This window comes from Pholis gunnellus (assembly GCF_910591455.1).
Source record: "Pholis gunnellus genome assembly, chromosome: 1".
NCBI lineage: Eukaryota > Metazoa > Chordata > Actinopteri > Perciformes > Pholidae > Pholis > Pholis gunnellus.
The window spans coordinates 3819514-3842956 of record NC_136528.1 but is presented as its reverse complement, the minus strand read 5'-3'; the positions used below and the strand labels follow the sequence as shown (position 1 = coordinate 3842956).

Sequence of the window (23443 nt, the reverse complement as noted above, 5' to 3'; positions counted from 1 at the left end):
TTGTGACCTGATTATGGAACTACAGTCATGTGGTCAACAGGCTTTTAAACCTGCATGTAGAACTTCACTGATTTCAGCTTCAATATGCCAACTAGTAATAACTCAGTGAATCTATCCAGCAGTGATGCTCAAGAGTCAAAAAGAATCCCTACTGTGGTAACGTGTCAGTCACCATGTGAGGTGCCAAGATGTTCAACAATGAGAGCAGTAGAACAGATTGTTGGAGGCTTATAATAACAGTCAGGGTCCATCAGCCATTAAGAGATATGTTAAAAACATTTATTTGCCTTTCATTTAATTGTCCATTAATGTTGTAATTGTGTAAAGCAATTCTTCACTGTAGGTAATTGGTGATTACCTAACAGCTCATTATGGCAACATCAGCAGCATGACATACAGAGCAGAACACTGGCACAACATATTTCAGCACCATCAACACAAGAATCAACACGGCCATGAATTAGTAGTTTAACGTGCATCCTGTAATAACATGATGTTTTTGACAAGTCACAGCAGGTATAGCACAGGAGGCATAAGGAGCATTAGTTCATGCTGGGCTCCTCCAGCAGGTCCGCACTGCTGATGAAAACCCAACATTTCATGATTCTGCTGCTTCAAAACAAAAGCTTTTGAATAGCAACATAACAAGGGGCTTTTATTGTGAAGAAAATAAAGGAAATTAAATGTTTATTCACCGTTTTACAGTCGCCCATTTTACCACAAAATATATGCGATCACTGTTTGATCAGGCGGGTCACACTGAAGTGTGAAGTGTGAAGACAGCTGAGTTCTGGTCAGGTGCGTACGACCAAAAGAGTCAGGGAGAAGAAAAGTGTAGCCATGGCCAGAGAGTTCAATTGAAAGGCCAGGTTACACGGTTGGCGGACTTTGACATGTAAATATAGCCAGTTTAGAGTTCGTGGACCACAGGTGGTGACTGATTAGCTACTCTTCATCCTCATACAGGATTTCATCGATGAGCACATCATTGTCGTCGACAGGGATTTCCTGACACAGCTGCTCTTTGAAGGCCAAGGCGATGGTGTAGGGCTTTCCTTTGGGGTGTCCGATGCAGCGCTCCAAGTAGGTGTCGTAGAAGCCCTTCCCTCTTCCCAGACGTCTCCCCAACCGGTCAAAACCCAGGCCTGGCATCAAGATCAGGTCCAGACCTCCTAGATAATGAGAGCAGACAGTGTGATCAGTGATAGAGGTCTGGACTGGCAGCCCTTGCCTGTAAATATGGACAGCACTTCACAAGAATATTGACGGTGAAATAAAAGTCAAACACTTTTTAACCACACCGGGAGCAAATCTCTGTGTATAAAAAAGTTGTTTTGTTTGTCGCTTTACCACTTTGATCAAGAGGATGAATCCATCGATCGTTTATCTGATGCCAACAGCAGCTCGACGTTATGTTACCCAGTGAAATATCTCTACTTCTACTAGAGGACTGCACTGTGCATGCTCTCTCCACATAAGCCACGGTCTTCACTACATCACGGTGAAACAATGATTTGGGTCTGACGCTTTGAGACCCCAAAGTGTTCAGTATTAATAAATAAAAACACATTATGAAATAATTACCATATGAATAAAAAGCATCAAACATTCTAAAAGTGACACATTTACTTAGTAAGTCATTTAGAGTGTTTTCCTTTCTTCATAAAAATACACTATTCAAGGATTATTTATTGTCATACAACACAGGGATGCACTACGACATTCAGTTGTAACCCATTTTCAACACAACAAACATGAGAAACACAACAAAAACAAGTTTCTCACTAACATTACATTTTACACATAAACACATCATGATAATGTTAGTTTACCTTCGCCCAATACTCATTTTCACTGAACAGAGCCTGAACGCATCATAATGTAACTGAACGTAACCGTTATTCGTTAGCAGTGCTGCTAACGTTACTAGCTCTCCTGTTGATTTAAACACTTGATTGGTTGTTTACAATGTAACATTATCAGACATTGGCAACTAGAGAAGCATAAATGATGTTCTGATCACATATTTTACTGAATAATTGTCAGTAAAACTTTATTTCACTCAGTGATGGATCGGTTGTAGACAGGTTGCTGACTGATCCTACAGTTGGGTAGCCAGTGCCACTATGGCCACGAGGCCAAATATTGACAATCTGCAGGTCATTGCAGCCGACAAGACAATCCATGACCTCCCTGAAGATCTTGGACCAGCTGCCAAAGAGAGGCCTCCATTGGTTGAAACGTGCTTCCTACACAGCTTAACAAGGTCACGATTGAAGAAGACATCACTGGTTCCCGCGCATCCATCGTTCATCAAGAGAACATACATGAACTGGCTAAATTGGTTCACCTCTCGACTGGACTGTTTCCCCCTATATGAGAGTGCATCGTTCACAAAGGTGTACTGCTTTATCATTAACTGGGTCATTCTTGGAACCTGATAACTGAGATGATACCTTTATTAATAATGACTTGTTCTTTCTTTTTAAGAGACGGAATGTATGACTCCTCAGGTAATACTAAACATCATAAACCGGCTGTTACGGTGATAGAGATGCCAAACGTCTTGCTTGTGGAATTTGAAAGTAGTTTTTTTCTGGGACTAGAGAATATCTAGAAAATAATACATGCCAGAGCTGTAGAAATGGTGTCAAATATTGTTCACAATATTTCGACTAGTCATACGTGTATAAAAGTTGGTAATAGTTTCTTCTCATGGAATAATGATAGATTTGAAGGGACACACAATGGTCCTGAAAATGTTGCTTTGATGATGGAAAAATAAAAGATTGTTTTGTTAGCAAAAATGTTCAGGCTATTTTTGATTTGTTTGGATCATAGCCCTTAATAAAACTAAATATTTACGCTGGGTAGATTACAGATTAGTTGTGTTACACCCGACAGGTCACACTGCTCAGTACTGCAGTTACTCCTCTATCCAGACAAAAGAGAAACTTCACATTGAAATTAAACTTCTGCACATTGTCCACACTGGAACCTTCATTCGTGAGTATACATGCCAATGGTATAGATAGTTGGTTATATTCTACATAAGATGCATCTAGTAAGTCAGAGTAATACTGTATTTCCTCCCTTTTCAGACCCAGAGAGAAGAAGATACAAAGACCTCTGGATAAAAGACACACTGGACATGTGGCACCGTGCCAAAAACCTAGCCAAACCGTTTGCAGCAGCAAGTGTAGTTTATGACCTGTGACCATGTTTGCTTTGTTGAAAAAACGAAATTCTAATGTTTGCTATCGGATCTCAAGGCTGCACGGGTCAACGGCAATGACAATTAACGTTGTGAAACGGTGGAGGTTAAGGTTGTAACCTGTGGTCAACGTTGTGAAACGGTGGAGGTTATGATTGTAACTTGTGGTTAATGTGAAATGGTGGAGGTTAAGATTGTAACTTATGGTCACCAAAAAGCAACAAAACTTCTCTGCAGTACTACTACTCAGCTATATAGTAGCTAAAAGCTGGAGCCATATTGAGAATAGACATCGGTGGAGAAGAGCTGTGTGACCTGTTAATCAGCAATATGCAGATTAATTTGTAGACTGTAGATGAATGTGTGTGTCCATGCTTACCTGCAGCCAGTGCTTCCTCTCTGCTGTTGTCATCTTCAGCCGGCTGTGCGATGTTCCATGATGTCAGAGGCAGCGTCTCCATGTCCTGCAGACTGTTAAGCTTCAACATGTCCATACGGCTGCTGTTGCTCTCATATCTTGGAATGAAGCAGCTTTTACCCCATTTAAACACGTCTTTGATGATTTCCTCGGTGCGCACCTCATCATCCATGCTGAGAAACACAGCAATCCTCTTACAGGACAGATACTTGGGGTGTCTGAACAGCTACAAAAAGATGCAGAGTAAGAGAAAGTTTAAATCTGTGACATTATCAGAGCACAGGAGCAGAGGCTGTACATTAATTATTGTCATCCATGATTGATTTACAAATATCAAAGATGTAAATAACATTATAGTTTCTCCTCAGTGAATGCACTAAGCCGATTAATCTATTAGTCGAAAAATAAACGGCAACTATTTAATTTCTCAATCAATCTTTAGTCATTTTTCAGGCAGAAATGCAAAAGATTCTTTCGTTAACAATTCGAAGAAATTAATATTATTAATAACGACAGCAGCATTAAATATTGTATGAATGAATTGTAGATTTAAGGACCCAACTTCAGTAAAAAAATGGTGGGGAGAACTACGTTCATACTGCACCCACAAACAATAATGTAGATTGTTAAAGGGACAGTATGTAATATTTAGCGGCATCTAGTGGTGTGTTGCAGGTTGCAACCCTCTCCACACCCCTCTGCTCCCCCCTCCCTTTCCAACATGTTGCAGAACTATGGTGGCCTTCAGGTACAGAGTTATCTTTTTTATCTTCTACTAGGAGCTCCTCTCATCAATACTCTGTTCTTCTACATGACTAAATCATTGTTTCTAAAAACATGTACAGGACTGTCTCAGAAAATTTGAATATTGTGATAAAGTTCTTTATTTTGTGTAATGCAATTAAAAAAACAAAAATGTCATGCATTCTGGATTCATTACAAATCAACTGAAATATTGCAAGCCTTTTATTCTTTTAATATTGCTGATTATGGCTTACAGCTTAAGAAAACTCAAATATCCTATCTCTAAATATTAGAATATCATGAAAAAGTATACTAGTAGGGTATTCAACTAATCACTTGAATCGTCTAATTAACTCGAAACACCTGCAAGGGTTTCCTGAGCCTTGAAAAACACTCAGCTTGGTTCAGTAAACTAAATCACACGTATGGGGATTATCACAATATTCTAATTTTCTGAGACAGTCCTGTATATATATAATACAAAATTCAGAATAGGATCATTTGGATTTAACTAAATATTGTTTCTAGAACAGCAAAGTCACTATATAACAATTTAGTGGTATTTTAATCATTATAATAATGTATAAGGGACGCAGGTTACACGTGTTAAACGTCTTGTAAATATAATGCAACTTATCTTATTTTTATGTATTTTTACATTTTATAAACCGGACGTAGTCACACGTACGTCCGCTTGCTTTGTCATGTCCGTCACTAGCTGTCAGCTCAACACACTGTCTACAGTCTAGACTTTTCATACATAGTGGTTTTATATCGTGGTTTTTGTATACAGACTTCTTCATAGTCTGTAGTCAGCTCGGTCCTGGTCTATGGGTGCCCGTTAGCGTTAGCATCAGCTGATATGACTGGAGATGGGAGTGAAGGCATCTGGCATTGTACCCTGCTCTCTGACAAACGTCAACTAATAAGTAATAATTGCAAATAATCTCTTGTTTTCTGCTGATAACGAAAATATTAATGTGTGCTGTCAAGATAACGGCATTCATAAAATAATTGCTAGCACGGCCGTTCTCGGCTTCCGTACATTTTGAGCAATAGCTGACATACTAACGTTAATACTTCTTAAGCACCACGTGTTTTTATGTGTTAACATTGAAGGAAAGCAACCTTAAATTCACATGTTACAGATGGTGTACGGTAAATTGAAAGACTGGTCCTATGAATGTAAACAAGTATTTGGTCACCTTCAAACACTTGACAATATTTAACGTTATACACAAGGCAGTTTATTGGACCCGTTTTATTAGAGTTTGCTTTGACTGCAGAGTTGCAGTGGGTTCTTTAGTGTGATACTAACTCTGATTGGTCATAGCTAGCAGGTCTAACAGCCTGTTCCACACCATAAAGGTCACTTTCAAACCCGCCAGTCCGTGTCAGCTCTCCCTTACCTGCCGTGAGAGGACTAGAGACTGTCGTTGTTTCTCCTCGTCACTCAACGCTGCAACCCTTCGCTTTATTTCTCTCCTCAGAGTTTGCTTTGCTGCACGCAAGGCGGCCATTCTGCCTGAGAACTTCAAATCAAGCGGACGTTCAGTAAAAATGATGTTTGACAAATAACTCTGAAGTGCGTTCCGTATGCGTGTCAGTTGTTATTACTGTGGAAGAGACGACTTCACAGTGTTTTTTTGCTTCCAGTAGTTAAACATTAACAAGTATATCAACACATGAGAGGCGGCGGTATGAGAACAGCTAACGTTACTGGCAGCAAGGACTCAGACATGACAGTCAACAGTCCAGTAAAGAGTCCACGCCATAGTATCCCTACGCCGCATGTCTCTGACGTCAGCTGCATACCGGAAGTTTAGGGAGGCCAACGGCAGAATAATCATAAGCAGCTCTAGAGGTACATGTGTGGCTAATCAGCGTCTCTGAGCTAGAAATCATATCATGAATATTTATTCAAAACCTCATTAAAAGTAACTTTAAATATATATACAATATATCGTATATCGCAGTGTTTGAAGCTTAAACGTGTCCATGAACAGTAATCAGTATCCCAATTTAAGCTCTCCTTATGTTACCACACACAAATAAAACTAAATTTGACTGTCAAAATCGAATGTGAAGGGCATAATTATTTGATGTCTTACACTAAATATGAAACTTTTAATGCTTTTTATTTCCTTTCCAAACTATCCCCCCCCCCCAGTTTTCTGTTGACATATTCACTGTTCATGTTGGAATGTTTCAAATTGTGTTTTTTCTCATTAAACTGCTTTTACACTAAACATATTAGAATCAGGGCTTTTCTCTCAAGTTGTCATCAGGCGTATCAGTAACTTGGTTTTTGCTTAGTCATGTACCAGGCTGGTTTGCATTAACTTCCAAAGGGGCAGTATGAGGGTGGATACTATAGGCAGCATGTGATTGGCTCTGCAGTGGGAGGCGGGCCTGTCTGCAGTCAAACATCTGGATGTGCTTGATGCTGCTGCTCATTCACTCAGTAACTCAGTAAGGTTGAGAGGAATACCACTGCCAAAGTGAAGATGTCCTTCCTAAAAGTAGATGCTTCATCAGAGTTCTCCTTCCACAACCTCCCTTATGGAATATTCTCCACACCTGATCATGTAAGTGCAGTTTGGTTATTTCTTCTGGGTTTGCAAAAAGAAAAAAGTGTTGTCAGGTCAGGCACATTGAGGACTTATGGTCATGGTTTTCAAAATAAAATACTCACATCACTGTGGGTCCATGAGGAGAAAAAGGACCTGAGCTTGCTGAAGTGTACTGAGGGAGAGGATGTATGTTGAATAGCAGAGCCAGTACAAGTCTAACACCCAATCGAGCAGCATTAAGAGAGTTTTGTTGATAAGTATTAGTTATTGTTGAAGGTAAAAGTGCTCTACCGAAACCCTCATCAAACCAACGGGTCCCTTTAGACCCCAGAGCTATACCTTTTGTTATATCTCACAGGTGCTTTTTTTTGTATTGGGGTCCTGTAGTCAAAAGCACCCGATTCCACATTACGTAGCTCCTACATGTTAATATTTGGAACTATCTATTTAATTCATGTTTGCCATGGGTCCTAGTTTAAAGCATGAAGGCTTACTTGGCTTGCTGGATGAGACGTCGTAAATTGAAAGCACCACGTGGATCGATGCAAGGGTAGTGGAATGTGGATCATTACATCAGTGAGTTCTGTTTTCCCAGCCCAAACGTCGCATTGGCGTTGCCATTGGAGACCAGATTCTGGACCTGAGTGTGATCATGTCTTTGTTTCGAGGACCTGTGATGTCCAAACATCAGGATGTGTTTGAGCAGGTACGTTTAATCCCTAATAATAATAATCAGAGAAGATGCAACATAGATCAGCTGAGCTCTCTACCTGATATGAATCAGATGGTATCATCGTACTGATACTACGGTAAGTCCAGTTAGTCGATAATGCTCCTTAATTAGCTCTTGCTTGACCAGATACATTAATATGATGCTTACACATTCATGCTGTAATATTATAGAGAAATACAGTATGTGTAATCAGTATTTTGGTACCGTGACTTTGTTGATTGCCAGTTCTACTCCCTAAGTCAAATTATAAATGCAGAATGCTTTCTTGTAAAGGATTATTGCCACATGGCACCTTATACTTAAGTACAGGATGTGAGGACTTCTTCTACTGCTGCCAGTAGCTGTTTTTTTATTTTGGACCTGCTTTGTCACACACCCCGTCACTCAACCCCCACACAGAGAAACCCCTGAACCTGAACAAATGTGGTTAAAGTGGCAGTAACATGAATGCAGGACTCCACTAAAAGTCCCTATCATACTGTAGGTTTTGCATTCTAAAAGTAAGTCAAGTGATGATGGGATGGGCTGCTTTCTGTATCAGATTTTGACTTGTTATCTGTGTCCCCCCCTTACAAGTCCACACTGAATGCTTTCATGGCTCTTGGTCATGAGGCCTGGAGGGAGGCCAGGAGGACCTTGCAGGGGTTGCTGTCAGCCAATGAGGGCACACTGAGAGACGATGTCAGCCTTCGGAGCAGGTCAGTCTGTGGATGTAGACGTCTACTTACAGGCTGAAACAGCCTTCATCATTGAGTGGTTACGATATGTGATGAAAGTTAAAATTGTCATGCTACACTATGATGGAGAGCTCCAGGTCTGTGGTCTTCATCTTTTCTCAGAAACATGTCAATGAACTGTATTGTTGTGGTAAATCTTTTATTGTAGAGTGGAAACCCAGCTGTATATTCTATATATATTATTAACAATATTCTATAATGCTCTATTTGCGGGCAGAATCTTGGTCCTTTTTTGAGACAGCTCATAGTGATTTCTGTCTTTCTGTTCTTTGTCTCTGCAGAGCATTTGTCCATCAGAGCGCAGCCACCATGCACCTTCCTGCAGACATTGGTGAGCCTGTCCTGTTAGAGACGTGACCTCCCCGTTAGCATCACTTCTATCTATTGATGTCCCCTCACACAGCCTAGAGTCATGCGTTTGCTTGAGCTTTTTGAAGTTAAAGACTTAGCTCACTTTCTTGTTTTCTCATCTTTACAGCACACTCAAATATATTTCTGAAAACAGTTGAGGCGAGAAATAAGCAGTACAATCACAGAATCTTGATTCATATTTGATCAGAGCTGCCGAGTTTGACAGTTTGATTGGAGTTCACGGCTTCGTGAGCAGTGACTGACAGCTGCGCTCGACTCCTTGGCTCTGATTGGTGGGTTACCTTCAGGCACGGTGGACTTTGCAAATGCCATCAGGAGCAATAAGAGAAGGCAGAGGAACCAGACATCTCCACTGATTATCCGTCTGATGTACTTCTGTCATGATAGAGTGACAGTTTGAGATAATATGACAATAAGTCCGTTTTATAGTTACCTTTAATTCATTAAGAATGCATACATTAGTATGAGTAGTTGAAGTCGTGTCATAGTGGAAGGCACAGTGACCGTTTGCTTACTTGTGAAGTAGATCTAAATGCAGAAAATAACATTGACATAGTTAAATGGACTTGAGGTGCATCGGCACTAGGGGGCGCTGTTTAACAACACATTGCATTTCTAGTAACACTCGGCTCATCCAGCCAGGTTCATGCTGATAGACCTCAGTAATAACAGAAGGGTACGTGAATATTTCAGCCTTTTCCTCTCATGAACTGTCTTATCTGTCTTTCAAAGGCGATTACACCGACTTCTACTCCTCCAGAGACCACGCCATCAACGTTGGCACCATGTTCCGGGGGAAGGAGAATGCTCTGATGCCAAACTGGTACGCTGTCAATCTAACCAGCAGTAGACACTCACAGCTGTTGGTAGAATAAAAAAAAGGCCTTGAAAGGCTGTTCTGCGAGCTCCCCAGGTCACATTTCAGGGTTCAGGATATGCTTTAGCAATAATTCTTTGACGATGGATACAATCTTTTTGAATCTGTGTAATAAAGATAAGGAGACCAGACCACTATATGTTTATTACTGTGGCTTCTTCAAGTTTTTTTTATCAAATCATATGTTTTACCCTCAGTAGAGGTTTCATGGCAGAGCGTGATCAAAATAAACAAACGCAGCAATGTATTGAACTACTTGTGTCCATCTTTGACTCAAAGCAGTCATTACTGTGGCATTTCTAAACTTCACTTCCCAGAGATCACCTGGGCAGGGCACATCTTTATACGTGCTCATTGTCTCTGTGATGTAACTGAGTTGAATGGTTTTTACCAATGACCCTGCAGCCATTATCTATGCGTGTCTGCTGACAATGACCTGTGTACATGCTGTGGTCCCTGTTCAGTCTTCAGTATTGTGTTTTGCAGGTTGAGGCTTCCAGTGGGATACCATGGTAGAGCATCATCAGTGGTTGTTTCTGGGACCCCCATCCGCCGCCCCTCGGGCCAGATGAGACCTGACCAGAGTAATATCCTCACATTCACCACATTCACCATAAACAGGTACATAGAGTAGAACCTCTTACAGCGGATGATAACTATGCTTGCCTTTTTCTTTCTCCTAGCACAACCTCCTGTGTTTGGCCCGTCTAAGCAGTTGGACATTGAGCTGGAGATGGTGATTACAGTGTTTACTTCATCAAATCACCAGCATGTTTATAATATTATATTTTTTGCCAGTCTGTGTGATATTTAATATGGTACAATATGTCAGTGCTGTTGTATTCATTCTTATTCTCAGGCCTTCTTTGTTGGAGGGGGGAATCAGCTCGGGGAGCCCATTCCCATTGAGAAAGCCCATGAACACATCTTTGGCATGGTACTCATGAATGACTGGAGCGGTAAGAGCCTCTGCACAACACGTCACACCAACATCCTCCTTATGTGCTCGATGGTTTTATTTCATTATGACAAATCAACAGCTCTCATTAGCAGTGGCGTTTCACTTAGAAGCACACTTGTTCCTTAATTTAGCTCTGCATTATAAATATTGATGCCACTTCAGATTTAGTCAGATGGAAATGGATTTAGATGAAATGGCGGAGTCAGTCCTCATCAAAACATGAGTGGGTATATGTATTATTGATTCAGCTGTAAGTCTCTGGAGAGGACATGCATGGTGCGATTGCCCTGTGACGATTATTATCTCCAATATTCCTCTTTACTCCTACATCAGTCATCCTGCAGCCTGACAAAAACGTTCCTCCGTTTCTGCCAGCAGAAATCAATTACAACAAATGTGAATTGTACCCTCAGACCCAAAACCAAATTGTACTTTGGGTTGTTTCTTCTAATGGTGACCCTATTCTCCTATGTTTCCTGTTCCTTGATATCAAGTACTATGATGATGACAAATATACTGTGAAATTCAGCTTAAAAAGGTGTGAGAGCAGTTACACCAGGAGGCTGAAAACAGATTTGTAGTTAATGCAGGGCTACAGCTACAGCCTGATTAAACAGCTCTCCTTGCTATTACAGTTCTTGGCAACTTGTCTTCAAGTTGCACTGAAGTTATACATAAACAGACTTCCAACCAGGCAGCAACCCCTGGTCCTGTAAAGTGAAGCCAAAGCTTCATGTGTTAAATCTGCATTCTCTCTAGTGTCCACCAGGGGGCGACTCCTCTGGTTGTATAGAAGTCTATGAGAAAATGACTCTACTTCTCTCTTGATTTATTACCTCAGTAAACATTGTAAACATGGGTTTATGGTCTCAATCTCTAGTTTCAAGTCTTCTTCAATACAGCATGATGTTCATTTAGTAAATGATTGTCCATTTAGAGTCAAACAGACCATAAAGCAGGGGATGGGAAAGGGTGTGTTTTATTGCTAACAAGTTCATCTTTTTCTCTTCTTATCTCCACTAAGAGAAAGAATGTGTTCTTTCTGCTATCAAAGTTTGCTGTTTTGCCTTTGAAATGTTCTCCAGCACACCGTGCCACACGTTCTCCACACTGAACCATCTCAACCACAGCCCATCATACGGGTGCTGTGACGGATACTTCTGTTCAGAAGGCGTCCGTTTTTTATTTTTCTCACCACAGCATTTCTGCTGAATGTGCAGCTTGAAAGGGAACTGACATCGCTTTCATTTAGTACTCACTGAAGCCCTCAGGAGATCCGAGTTCACCACTAGCTCTCTGAATATTTGCCGTCCTGTCATACCATAAGAATGCACGCTAAGTTAAATGCCCCCCCCCCCCCCCCCCCCCTTTCTTCTTCTTCCCTCTGTTCTCGATGGTGCACAGTGGCTTAGTTGAAAAGTAATTTGTAAAAGGCTCACAGTGGGTGAGGGAAGGCATCGGCCAATGAGCCGTGTCCATGTGACGGCAGAGACAGACGGATACTAAGAGCAGGCTGACAGTAAAGCTCTTTCAGTGGAAGATTATCTCACTTCTGCTTCATCAGCTTCACAGTGGAGGACCTCTATGGGAGCCCAGGTATAAGGGGGCTACTGGTATTGTGTGCAACATTGCATTGCTGTGAGGTGTGTCCCAAATTCCATGCTAACTGTATACAGTATGAACAAGGGCTGCATACCATTAGCAGACAATGGACCCCCGGGTAGGGACGTGTAACGCCTCTTAGCGGCTGCTAACAGCTAACTAGCTCTACCGGCGTTGGAAGACGCGCTCTGTTGTAGTCAGCACTCGGTTCACTTTGTAAGTTATAGTTATTGTGGCTATTGTGAATTATCCTACACAGGTGTGCAAATCACTAGAGGAACAATTCGGAATGTGTAGCGGAAACAAGTCCGAGTCCAAACAGTAGTGAGGAGTCAGCAGTCAATGATGGTATAAAACTGTCAGAAAAATATGCTACACATATGGTCCAGCCATATGCAATATTAGTATGGACAGACAGACACAAAGACGTGCACACACATACTCACGCATGCACAGAACTGTGTACATAATCCCTGGTGGAAACAAAACTATCAGTGACTTCATGCAGAGGCTCTGGGTTTCGGGGCCCCCTGGGCCCTTGGGCCCCCTGGGCTTGAGCCCTGCTCTCACCTGTAAGCTATGTGGTCAATTAAAATTAGCATTTCAAAAAGCCCCGCCTCCACCTGGGGGCTTTGACTCCACATTAAATGGAGAAGTTATGCGTGTCACTCCCTACTCCCTGCTGTGCTGCACTGACCGCCTCGTTGTGCACGGTGACAAAGTCGGAGCCTATAGACACTAAACATCAATGATGTGCATATCTGCTCAACCTTTGTCCCTCTGTGAGCAGCTCCTACACTTCCTTTGTGCCTTACTTTGTGGGGAAATAGAGTAAAATCGATGGCACGTTCAATTATTTTGCCTCGAGTACTTTTGAACTTTTGCACTAGATTTGATACAGATCACTGTGTGAATAACAACTTTATATATTATATTATTTTAATATCTTTTTATCTAACCATGATAGAGTGCATGCACAATGGTTCGCACGTCTTTTAACATAACGTTTCACAAATGGCTACACAGCTGGCAGGCCAACCTCCCGACCTGTCACGATGCATTCTTGGTCCTGTTTCTGTCTCTATGATGCTCCATTCCCATATTCCATGAGACTGGATGCCAGACAGCAGGCAGAGTTAACTGCTCTCCCATTTGTGCGGTGGTGTTTCTAACCATCCGTAGAGACATATATTTCCTCGCGTTGAACACTAGGGAGTGCACTCTGTATACGGAATTAAGGACAAAACCATACTGTGTGAAAATGAGGCGTTCATCATAAAATGTATGACCGATATATAATCCTGGAACAAATGAAACATCAGCAGACAGGCCTCGCAGCGACCCACACATTAAATATGTCATTATATGGCCTGTGCTATGGCTGGATCTCAGCCATTTAAAACACCACGAATGCACGTTTAAAGAAAAATAAAGAGGTTTAGCAGCGAAGCTTTACAACGGCTTCCAGAGGGAAGATCAGACTGGTTCATAGTTCACAGGCTAACCATGTCATCCAAACCACTTCATTTGGGTTGATAATATTTGTTTCACCGATTTGGTGCCAAATTTAAAAAATGATCAAATTTCCCTCCAAAACAGCTCATTAAGACACCAAGACCTCGAGGAACACCATAGAAAGACCCATGCCGTCATTTAGGATCTAAAGCATTTGACCTTTCTCAGTAATTGGATGTTAAGCACTCTTGTTTTGGAAACTGCTAAAATATGAGATGACACCATAAATAATAGTTCACCATTTTTGAATAAAGGGGAAGCTCAGCGACAGCGACAGCAGACTTTGAATTATTATGAATTAACGAATTACAACAATGAATCAGAGAAATGATAGAAGATGAAAATAACCTTTCCTAACCAACAGAGAGAATAATGCCCTGAAATACACTTCAGCATCAAATATTACGCAAGAAAAGTTCCCTCAATGTTCCCTTTCTGTTCCGCTATGAGCCTGTTACTGTGAACGGCCATGTTGGGTCGTTGTGAAGCACAGACTGATGCTTGTTGGACGCTGCATAAATTACCTCCGGTGATTCTAAAATTTCCTGGATGTGGAAATGTGGAAACTAAATAGATGTGGCTGTTAGGTCCTTGACGTTTAAAAGGAAAAGAGAATGTTTTTAATCTTTATTATATCAAAATGATGATTGAGAAGTTGCGCCTGCCTTGATAAATAAATGTCTTCTAGCATCATAGAATCCTTTGTATCTGCATCATAATGGAACACACGAGTCGAAGAGTTACTCATATTCACATTCTGCTGGCTCAGCAGAAAGGTTCAGGTCACCACGGTCCCTGGTCTCCTGGGAGTTTCTCCCTGTTATTGCCCAACAGTATCTAATTACTAAAGAAAGAATTACCTGCATACTTATGCAGTATTATCTGTGTCTACTCTCAGCCAGGGACATCCAGGCGTGGGAGTACGTTCCTCTTGGTCCTTTCCTGGGGAAGAACTTCGGGACAACTATCTCACCCTGGGTCATCCCAATGGAGGCGCTGTTACCCTTTGCAGAGCCCAACCCCGTCCAGGTGAGTTCAGGGGTCACAACTTACACCAGTAAAGAGAAGCATCCAATAGTGACCCCCCTATTCAACGTCACTGAGTTAAAGTCTGTAGAGACTTGAGTCACCAGACCACGATACAGAAGCCCTGAGATGATGTCATTCAGGAACTTAGACAGATTTTCCTGCCAAAACCTGTCTTGAATCTCTTCTTAAGCCATGGACACAGGAGAGAAAACTGTTTACATCTGAATGTGTTTCTCAGTTGCTCCTCAGGGCTTCCGTATGTTCTGTGATGTAGAGCAGCGGTTCTACATCATAGTGCGGGACCCACCATCACCCCTTAATGACAGGCCGCGACCCAAATTATATATAATTTGAAATTATATATATATACGTGTATATAATTTGGGTATATCTATATTCAAGAAGTCTAGTAGTAGTAACGTCTCTGTGTAGTTAACAACTGTCAAATCAAATAAAGTCAATCAATCAATTATATTTTAACGATTATTATTCTCAGTTTTCAAATTTAACTGGATGGATTATAAATAATACATAGAAATACATAAATAAATGTTCTTCTCATTTCAAGTAAAATAACAGCTGGATTAAAGAATACATTACGTAGCAGAATTCATTTCAGAGCCTCCTCCTCATTTGTTTCCTGTTCATTTTGTTTCTGTCCCCCCCCCCCCCCCCCTCCCCCTGCAGGACCCAGAGCCCCTCCCCTACCTGCAGCACCCTGATGCTTACACTCTCAACATTAACCTGTTCGTGTCACTTAAAGGTACTGTTCACAGAGTGGCCCTCATCCAATCAACTAACACACACACACACAGCAGTAAAAGCCCCGAGGTCATCTATGGTAATGTCAGCCATTAAAGGCTTTTTATGTCTCCCTCCCCCATACTCTCTCTCTCTCTCTCTCTCTCTCTCTCTCTCTCTCTCTCCACCTATGCTTTCCACACTTCTCAGGGTTTCCCATGCCTCCTAAACACGCATGCACCAGAAACATGTGTCATGAGCCTAAGGCAGTAATGTTGCAAGCAGGGATGTGAAGGAGTTTTCTATAAAAATGTATAGTATTATGTTAAAGTACTTTGGTTGGGCTACTATCTCAAAGAACAACCATGTTCGTGTTTTATAATGTTCATAGTTTACTCATTATGGAGCAGCGTCTCTGTGTTCTTTGACTAAATATCATTCGATTATTACTTCTGATGATTATATTGTTGTTGTTCAATCTTATTATTGTAGCTGGTACATTTCTACCATCGAGGTTAGCTATGATCCACTGTGTGTGTCAGCAGGACTGTACATAGTTTAAAGTGAATGTGTGTTTCAGTATGTCTCCTCTTTCTGTTTGCTCTTTCAGGACAAGGCATGTCAGAGGCAGCAACCATCTGCAAGTCAAACTTTAAGGTAGCGACCTTGTGTGCTGAGTCACTGTGCTACATTATGTCGATCGTAAATAATACAGCATGGAGGGCGCTTTTAATAATATACAGGTCAATCACATCCACACTGTAAGTCTTAAGTATGATTAATGCTTGCTACATCCATGAGTGTCTGTGCACAGCCAACATTTTCTAACTACGCATCCACAGATTTGCAGATTTGCATCGTCACGGTTCCACATCTGCTCGTGTCTGTTTGGCTGTTTGCAAATGAGACCTGATATGATGTAGGCCCAAACATGAAAGTGTCCCGAAACAGAATTTAAAACATCAAATTCCATGAGATTTGTGTAGTTCACACTGTTATGAAAAAAAACAGATTCTGTCCATCCAAATCTCATCCACCCCTGGCGCCTGGCCGGTGAGGAGCTTCTCTACCGCCTCAACAACCTCTCCCAGGCACATGGATGGATCTTTAATCTCTGCCACCTCAATGGAGGACGTGTAGGTCGGGTTCAGAAGTTCCTCAAAGTTTTCTTTCCACCGCTCGACAATATCCCCAGTCCAGGTCCGCAGTTCTCCTCAGCAAGGTTACAGTCCAGCCCCTCTTCAAGAATTTGGTTTCATAGATATTGTGCAAGTAAATACATTTTATTTAGACGTTTTAAACTTATTTAATCAAACCTGCTAAATTGTATTCTTCGCTTTTCTGCCAGTTGCATCATCTATACTCTGGTATATACTCGCTGGTCTCCTCTTTGATCCTGGTCCCCTCGCTCTACAAACGGCAACTCATATGAGTTCAAAGAAAAAATAGATGTTTCCTTCCCACCCCGATGATTTTATAACTCTCAGGACTGTGTAGGCTGAGAAAGTAGGGCTATGCCCTATGTTGTCAATTTTGTATTACTACAATTATTCAACACTGTGACCATCGGTATCAAAACACCCCCCGTCCATTTTGAACACAAATGTTGTTAGTGCAGACTCCCTCAGAGCTCAAAGCCATCACCAGACTGTAGAGGCAGGTGGGACCAGCAGTCTCCTTTATGCACATGGTGAACCAGGATAACGTCTTGCAGTCTGCCTCGCTTCACTCACATTCTACCATTCTTATCTCTGTCTCTAGTACATGTACTGGACCATGAAGCAGCAACTCACCCATCACACAGTCAACGGCTGCAACGTCAGACCTGGAGACCTGCTGGCTTCCGGTACCATTAGTGGACCTGTGAGTGTCTGCATGTACAGTATACTCAGTAAATACGAGTTAAGATGGATACTATTTGAACTGTGTATCTTACATGAATACATATTCTATCACACACCGTGTGTGATAGACAGGACTGCCCTGAGGCAAAGTAAGTCCCATTTCATGCTTATGTTGTTGAAGTGAGTGGTGAATAATCTGTTAGCTGTAAGACAGAATGTGAAAATATTGCATAAAATACATCATCCAACAACTATTGTCTATGTACAGATATAGTGAAGTAATGTACTTAAGCAGAGAATGAAGTCACTCTCCCTCTCTGTGTTAATACAAGCTTCTCTGTGCCTTTTAGTGCACGTAAGTGCACGTGAGCGTGCCCCTCTGGTTAGCTCACGGCCGCCGCTCTGCACTGTGCTTTTACGGTACCGCGGCGTCGTCTCCGGTTCCTGTTAGCTCTGTCAGCACTGTTGCTGTTGTTTGGCCCGTTCGTGCATGTTGACAGCCATGTTGAGGCAATCCCTCAAGCATAGATGTTGTCTGAATTTTTAATTTTGAACCATCAGAACCTTTATGTGAAAAAATGAAAACTGTGGATTTTGGGGATCTCTGTTTTACCCATAACCCCTAAAATGCACATTTCATCCCCTGGCTTTTATACATTTTCATCTCCATTTTCTTTCTAGTGTATATAACTTTGTAATTTCTAGAATAACATTGATGGATATGACCTGGTGCCACAAAATATAAATTACTGCTTTTTCATCAAGCAAATATCTGACTAATTAAAAAGATGCTGTAATCAATTCAATTTCACACACTATAAACAATGTAATCACTTCTCTGTGTTGGTGGACGATACATTTTTTGCCATGGGAACATATATAAAAGAAAGCATGTTTGTTTACCTCTATGTCTTGTGTTTTACGTGCACTACATTTGCAGTGAACCATGTTTCTGTGTGTACTGCATCTCAACAGGATCCAGAGAGTTTTGGATCCATGCTGGAGCTGTCATGGAGGGGATCTAAGAACATCGATCTGGGAGGAGGAGAAACCAGAACGTTCTTGAGGGATGGAGATAAAGTCACCATCACAGGTTGGACTGAACCCTAAGCACAGCAGCCAGATAAGCACAGAGAAGAAGATGCAGTCAGGGCTTTCTGCCAGAAAGGTTTTATTTTTACCCAAACCACATTTTCCTAATCCTAACCAAGTATTAAGGAGATTTCTGGCAGAAGGCCCTTTAGGCAAACTTCTCCCATGTGAACCAGATAACTGGATCATTCACTGGAAACATATAGAGTGGTTCTTATCTAAAATCGGCTTTCAAACGATATTATCAATACGAAAAACGACAACTAACAGCAGGTTGTACAAGGCTTTTTTTCACAATTGTTGGTGTAAAATCTACACGATAGGAATATCATGTTATGATAAAAGGGGGAAGTGAGTTGGTTGGGTCAAACACACACACAGGACTATTACTCAGCCGACCAGTGTTTGTGTCCTGTGTGAGCTCAAACGTTGAGTGATTCTTAATGAACATTCTGTACCGCAAAGTTACGCCACTGAGGCACATGAGTTACGGCAAACAGACAATAGGGGATGGACCCAAAGCAGACAAAGAAGGATATTTAACAGTATTTAACACATATTTAACACTCCACATGCCCCTCCCTCTCCAGTTATTACTGTTCACACTGGAGACTGAAGAAACATTTCTGACAGGCCCCTTTCAATTATACAAATATTAACAATAAATCAGTTTGACAGCAAAAAGACATGAATTATGTGATCATACTGATAATCATGTCCATGATCACATGTTTGTATTCATAGTAATGTCCCATCTTTTCTTCTGTCTAGGTTACTGTCAAGGAGACGGGTACAGAGTGGGCTTCGGACCCTGCATGGGAACCGTCCTCCCTGCCCTGCAACATTGAAACACACCTACTGTTGTTTCAGTGAGCATCCTTCTGTGGAGCGTAAATACTGGAAGACACAAACTTACACACCCAAAGTATCTCACCCTGTTTTGATCTTCAATATTCCATGAATGAAGTTACTACCAGCAAAAACTCTGCTTACAAACTCATCCTCTCTCTCTCTCTCAAAAACAGACACACACATCTATCTCTTCAAACGATGTGTTTCCAGCTTTTATTGATCATTGATGAGCTTTTCTCAGATTCAGTTGATGTAGTCTCAGCGGTCTGTAGAGTTGTACACGGAACCTTTTTTTTAGAAATCCTCCATCATCGAGCAGAGGGATGCTCCCACATTACGTGACAGTGTTACTGCTATACCAGGATCAGTGTTATTGATGTTTTATATGTGTTGGCTTTGTAATGAAATCATCCATTTTTAATCTCCATGTGTCTGTGTCTTTTGTTTTGCTCTCAGATGTCTGTGGTCAAATGATATCAAAACGTGGGACTTCAATCTCACTCTAAAGACTCAGATCATTATGTTTGGACGACCTGACCTATCAGAGGCCCTTTAGCTTCTCACAGTCAAACTTTCATTAAGAATCTTGGAGTGGTTGGTTCAGTTGTCAAAACTAACTTTTTCCAGGTAAGACTTTTAGCCAAACTCTTGCATCTCCACACTCCAGTCAGAGAACCGGGGTCGACCAATCAGACGCTCTTGGATGTCCAGAACTAGACACAAACAGTGGTGATTGAGCCTTTGCGGTGGCAGTGTTTGGAACAGCTTTGTGTCAAATTAAAACTGCACAGACTACAGATGAAGACCCACCTCCTGTCGTTGGTGTTTGATTTGAGCTTAAGAGTAAGACTGTACTGCAGAAGCTAGCTAAGCTAACTTATCCATCAGTATTAATTGTCACAGTATAGTATTTAGCAATTTACCACACAAACTGAATATTCACGTATCTTATGTGCATCAAATCTCAGTGTGAAAGTAGAGCTTCATTCGCTACACAGCAGTTTTTCTGCCTTTTCATGTTTCTCTCCATATGTGACAGCGCGTTTCTTTCCCCCAAGAGGCTGCATGTGTGGCCTTGGTGATGATGCGATGCCGGTCTGATATGCGGGCGGATAAAAACATCATTATAGCAGGGTTGGACTCCTCTGGACCACTGCTACACACAGTGCAAGGACGGGTACAAAGCCCCGTTTCTCCTTCATTTTTGGCAAATCCGGCCGAGCCACTTCTGCCTAAATACAAACAACAGCTGAAACAGAAAGCTCCAGTTCAGCGATCGAGCACCGAAAGAGGCTAAGCGGCGTCAAGAAACTGGAATCACAATTGCAACCGACTGATTCCTGAACTTGTGGCCGGCATGGCTGATTACAAAACAATCCCATCCAGGACAGAGAGGGCAGACGCTTCTCTGGCCGAAGAGCTCAATGCACAATGCATCATGTGAGCCGTAGTGTCCCAGCGCGAGCTTCTGCCAGCCAAACATCACATCATCTGACGTATTTAGCGTGAAGTTGTCGCAGCGCTTGTTTGTGCACCTCCACATTTTTGTAACAAGTCACTGCAAAGGGCACGAATACTAATAAAAGCTCATTTAAATTAGGAAGTTAAATAATTAATCACTGTTATTATGTCTCAAGATTTTAGAGAGACCGATTCAACACTAGAAATCTATTTGAGTAAATATTTTGCCAGCTGAATCTAATTGTTTACAGGATATTATATTATCATTATAATGCAATTGTTGTTCCAAATTGTTGTCTCCTTCCTTCATGGTATAAAGGTTATAAAGTTTGTCCATGAATTTAGAATTTGAGATATCAGCTCGCGTAGCTCGCGGGTCTCCACGGTGTCTCGTGTACAAACTAGGCTTCAGAGCACAACGTGAGAAGAGCTTCTTGAGCGTCAAAACCAGGAGGGCAGCGGGACTGGACGGCACGCTGGCACAGGTGTTCACAGTCATCTTCAACCGCTCCATCGCCCAGCCTGTTATTACCACGTGCTTCAAACTGTCAACAGTGGTCCCTGTCCTGAAGAAACCTCACCCCATGCTGGTAGTGCTGCCAGTAGCTCTGACCTCAAGGGTGATGAAGTGCTTTTAGAGACTTGTCAAAGGCTTTCAGACCGTTGCGGTCTCATACCGCTCCAACAGATCCACAGACGAGGCAATAAATCACCTTATCCACACTGTGCCCTGGCCCACCTCGGCATCAGGAGGGGGAATTATGTAGAAAATGGTGACCCAGTGAGGGCCCAGAGACACCTACTTTCACATTCCTATTCACCCAGAACACAACAAGTTTCTTCCCTTAGCCTTTTAGGTCATGCATATTAGTTTGCCGTCTAATGGCTAATTTGTGCCCCCTGTTTCCGGGAGGCAGAACAGAGAACGACGGAGGTCCTAGCTCATGTCGAGGCACTGGGCATGTTCGTGACTCGAGAGAAGAGCTTGCATTGTCGAGCAGCGTATCACCTTCATCGGCCTGTCTCTGAATTAGGTCTCTATGTAGGTGCGTCCGACTATGGAGCGAGTAGACAGGATTCAGTGCCGACTATAGTCTTTTAATCCTGGGACGAGTTTGACAGTCCAGACATGGCTCATGCTGCTGGGGATGCTAACGGTGTGTAACGCTCAAGTGTCTCACTGGCAGTCATTCATTCCTGACTGCCAGTTTGTTGCCTAAACATCATCAAAACATGTGCTTTTGTTGAGCAAACTTCAACCGTAATCCGTTAAAATGTATCTGAAAACACAGTTTAGTTGTATGGCGAAGTCATTTTGTACGAGAAAGGGTTGTTGAGTGCATGAAGAGGAACATTATCTTTAACACAACATGTATTGCAGGTGTTGCAGTGGATATTAGTAGCGAGAGTGTGTCTCTTTGTGTGTGTGCGTGTTTGTGTGTGTGTGTGTGCGTGCGTGTGTGTGTGTGTATGTGCGTGTGTGTGTGTGTCTGTGTGTGTGTGTGTGTCTGTGTGTGTGTGCGTGTGTGTGTCTCTCTTTGTGTATTTGTGTGTGTCTGTGTGCGTGTGTGTGTGTGTGTGTGTCTCTTTGTGTGTGTAGGTGTGTAGGTGTGTGTGTGTGTGTGTCTCTTTGTGTGTTTGTGTGTGTGTGTGTGTATGTGTGTGTGTCTCTGTGTGTGTGTATGTGTGTGTGTCTCTGTGTGTGTGTGCGTGTGTGCGTGTGTGCGAGTGTGTGTGTGTGTGTGTGCGCGAGTGTGCGAGTGTGCGTGTGTGCGTGTGTGCGTGTGTGCGAGTGTGCGTGTGTGTGGGTGTGTGCGTGTGCGTGTGTGTGTGTGTGCGAGTGTGCGTGTGTGTGTGTCTGTGTGTGTGTGCGTGTGTGTGAGTGTGAGTGTGCGTGTGTGTGTGCGTGTGTGTGTGTGTCTGTGTGTGTGCGTGTGTGTGAGTTTGCGTGTGTGTGTGTGTGTGTGGGTAAAGCTGGCTCCGTGCCCTGCAGGCTGTGAAGGTCAAACGGGGCAAAGGACTGTGTGGCAGAGTCAGAGATGAAAGCAGGAAAATGTCAAGAGATGAGGAATCCTCTGAGATCAGCCTGATGACCCTGGACTACTCTGTCTGCTGCTGTTTGGTTGATTTCATCCAAATAGAGATGGACAAGAAAATTCATTAACTTTAAAGGAGCTAGGTTTGAAATTCAGATCATATGTATTGCCTTCACACGCCTCTCATTAAGGAGACGGCTGAGCCGACAGCTAAAGGTTCTAGCAGCGCTAACAGTGTTCACAACGGCAACAGTCCAACAGAGCTAACACTGTTTAAGTGAGGGAGAACCAGTAAACAGAGCGCATCTCTTCCATGACAATGCCGTCAATGGAGACATCGTGAGGGAGCCAGTGGAGCGCTCACGTGCACTAAAGGACGCGCACGGCCGGCCCAGTACAGAGAAGCTCTGATAGAAACTAAGAGAGAGAGACTTCATTCCCTTCTCAGGTAGACATTACTCCTCTATTTTTAAATAGACAATAGTTAATTGATGCCTAATACATGCTCTGAATATCGTGAGAATATTTACCTATATCTCTCAACATGATCGATGGGAGATACAGGTATACAGTATATCACCAATAGCTACAACGTTATCTGCATGCTGCGTTCCATCTGCAAACACCTCAGACTGTGTTTTA

General features: G+C 42.2%; 2 protein-coding genes across 2 annotated transcripts; one reads left to right on the top strand and one right to left on the bottom strand.

Annotated features, from left to right (window-relative positions):
• Window positions 1-231: 231 nt before the first annotated feature.
• Window positions 232-6152, bottom strand: mthfs (5,10-methenyltetrahydrofolate synthetase (5-formyltetrahydrofolate cyclo-ligase)). The gene is made up of 3 exons (XM_079164032.1): window positions 5786-6152; window positions 3594-3858; window positions 232-1172 (listed from the first exon to the last, which is right to left on the bottom strand). Exons 1-3 carry the CDS (start codon window positions 5894-5896, stop codon window positions 946-948), a joined length of 603 nt encoding a protein of 200 aa, XP_079020158.1. The 5' UTR covers window positions 5897-6152; the 3' UTR covers window positions 232-945.
• A 671-nt stretch (window positions 6153-6823) lies between these two features.
• fah (fumarylacetoacetate hydrolase (fumarylacetoacetase)) lies at window positions 6824-19661 on the top strand. The gene is made up of 14 exons (XM_079158508.1): window positions 6824-6964; window positions 7545-7655; window positions 8259-8380; window positions 8701-8750; window positions 9524-9614; window positions 10155-10252; window positions 10352-10404; window positions 10528-10627; window positions 14645-14775; window positions 15463-15538; window positions 16127-16173; window positions 17278-17379; window positions 18336-18453; window positions 19224-19661. The coding sequence occupies exons 1-14, from the start codon at window positions 6884-6886 to the stop codon at window positions 19298-19300; spliced, it is 1257 nt and encodes a 418-aa protein (XP_079014634.1). The 5' UTR covers window positions 6824-6883; the 3' UTR covers window positions 19301-19661.
• The last annotated feature ends 3782 nt before the right edge of the window (window positions 19662-23443 follow it).

Coding starts and splice junctions, on each gene's coding strand:
- mthfs (XM_079164032.1), bottom strand. CDS start 5,896: ATGGCCGCCTTGCGTGCAGCAAAGCAAACTCTGAGGAGAGAAATAAAG. Junction 3,859..5,785: donor CTCTAGTCCTCTCACGGCAG/GTAAGGGAGAGC, acceptor ATCTTTTTGTAG/CTGTTCAGACACCCCAAGTA. Junction 1,173..3,593: donor AGAGGAAGCACTGGCTGCAG/GTAAGCATGGAC, acceptor CTCATTATCTAG/GAGGTCTGGACCTGATCTTG.
- fah (XM_079158508.1), top strand. CDS start 6,884: ATGTCCTTCCTAAAAGTAGATGCTTCATCAGAGTTCTCCTTCCACAAC. Junction 15,539..16,126: donor CCTGTTCGTGTCACTTAAAG/GTACTGTTCACA, acceptor TTGCTCTTTCAG/GACAAGGCATGTCAGAGGCA. Junction 18,454..19,223: donor AGATAAAGTCACCATCACAG/GTTGGACTGAAC, acceptor TCTTCTGTCTAG/GTTACTGTCAAGGAGACGGG.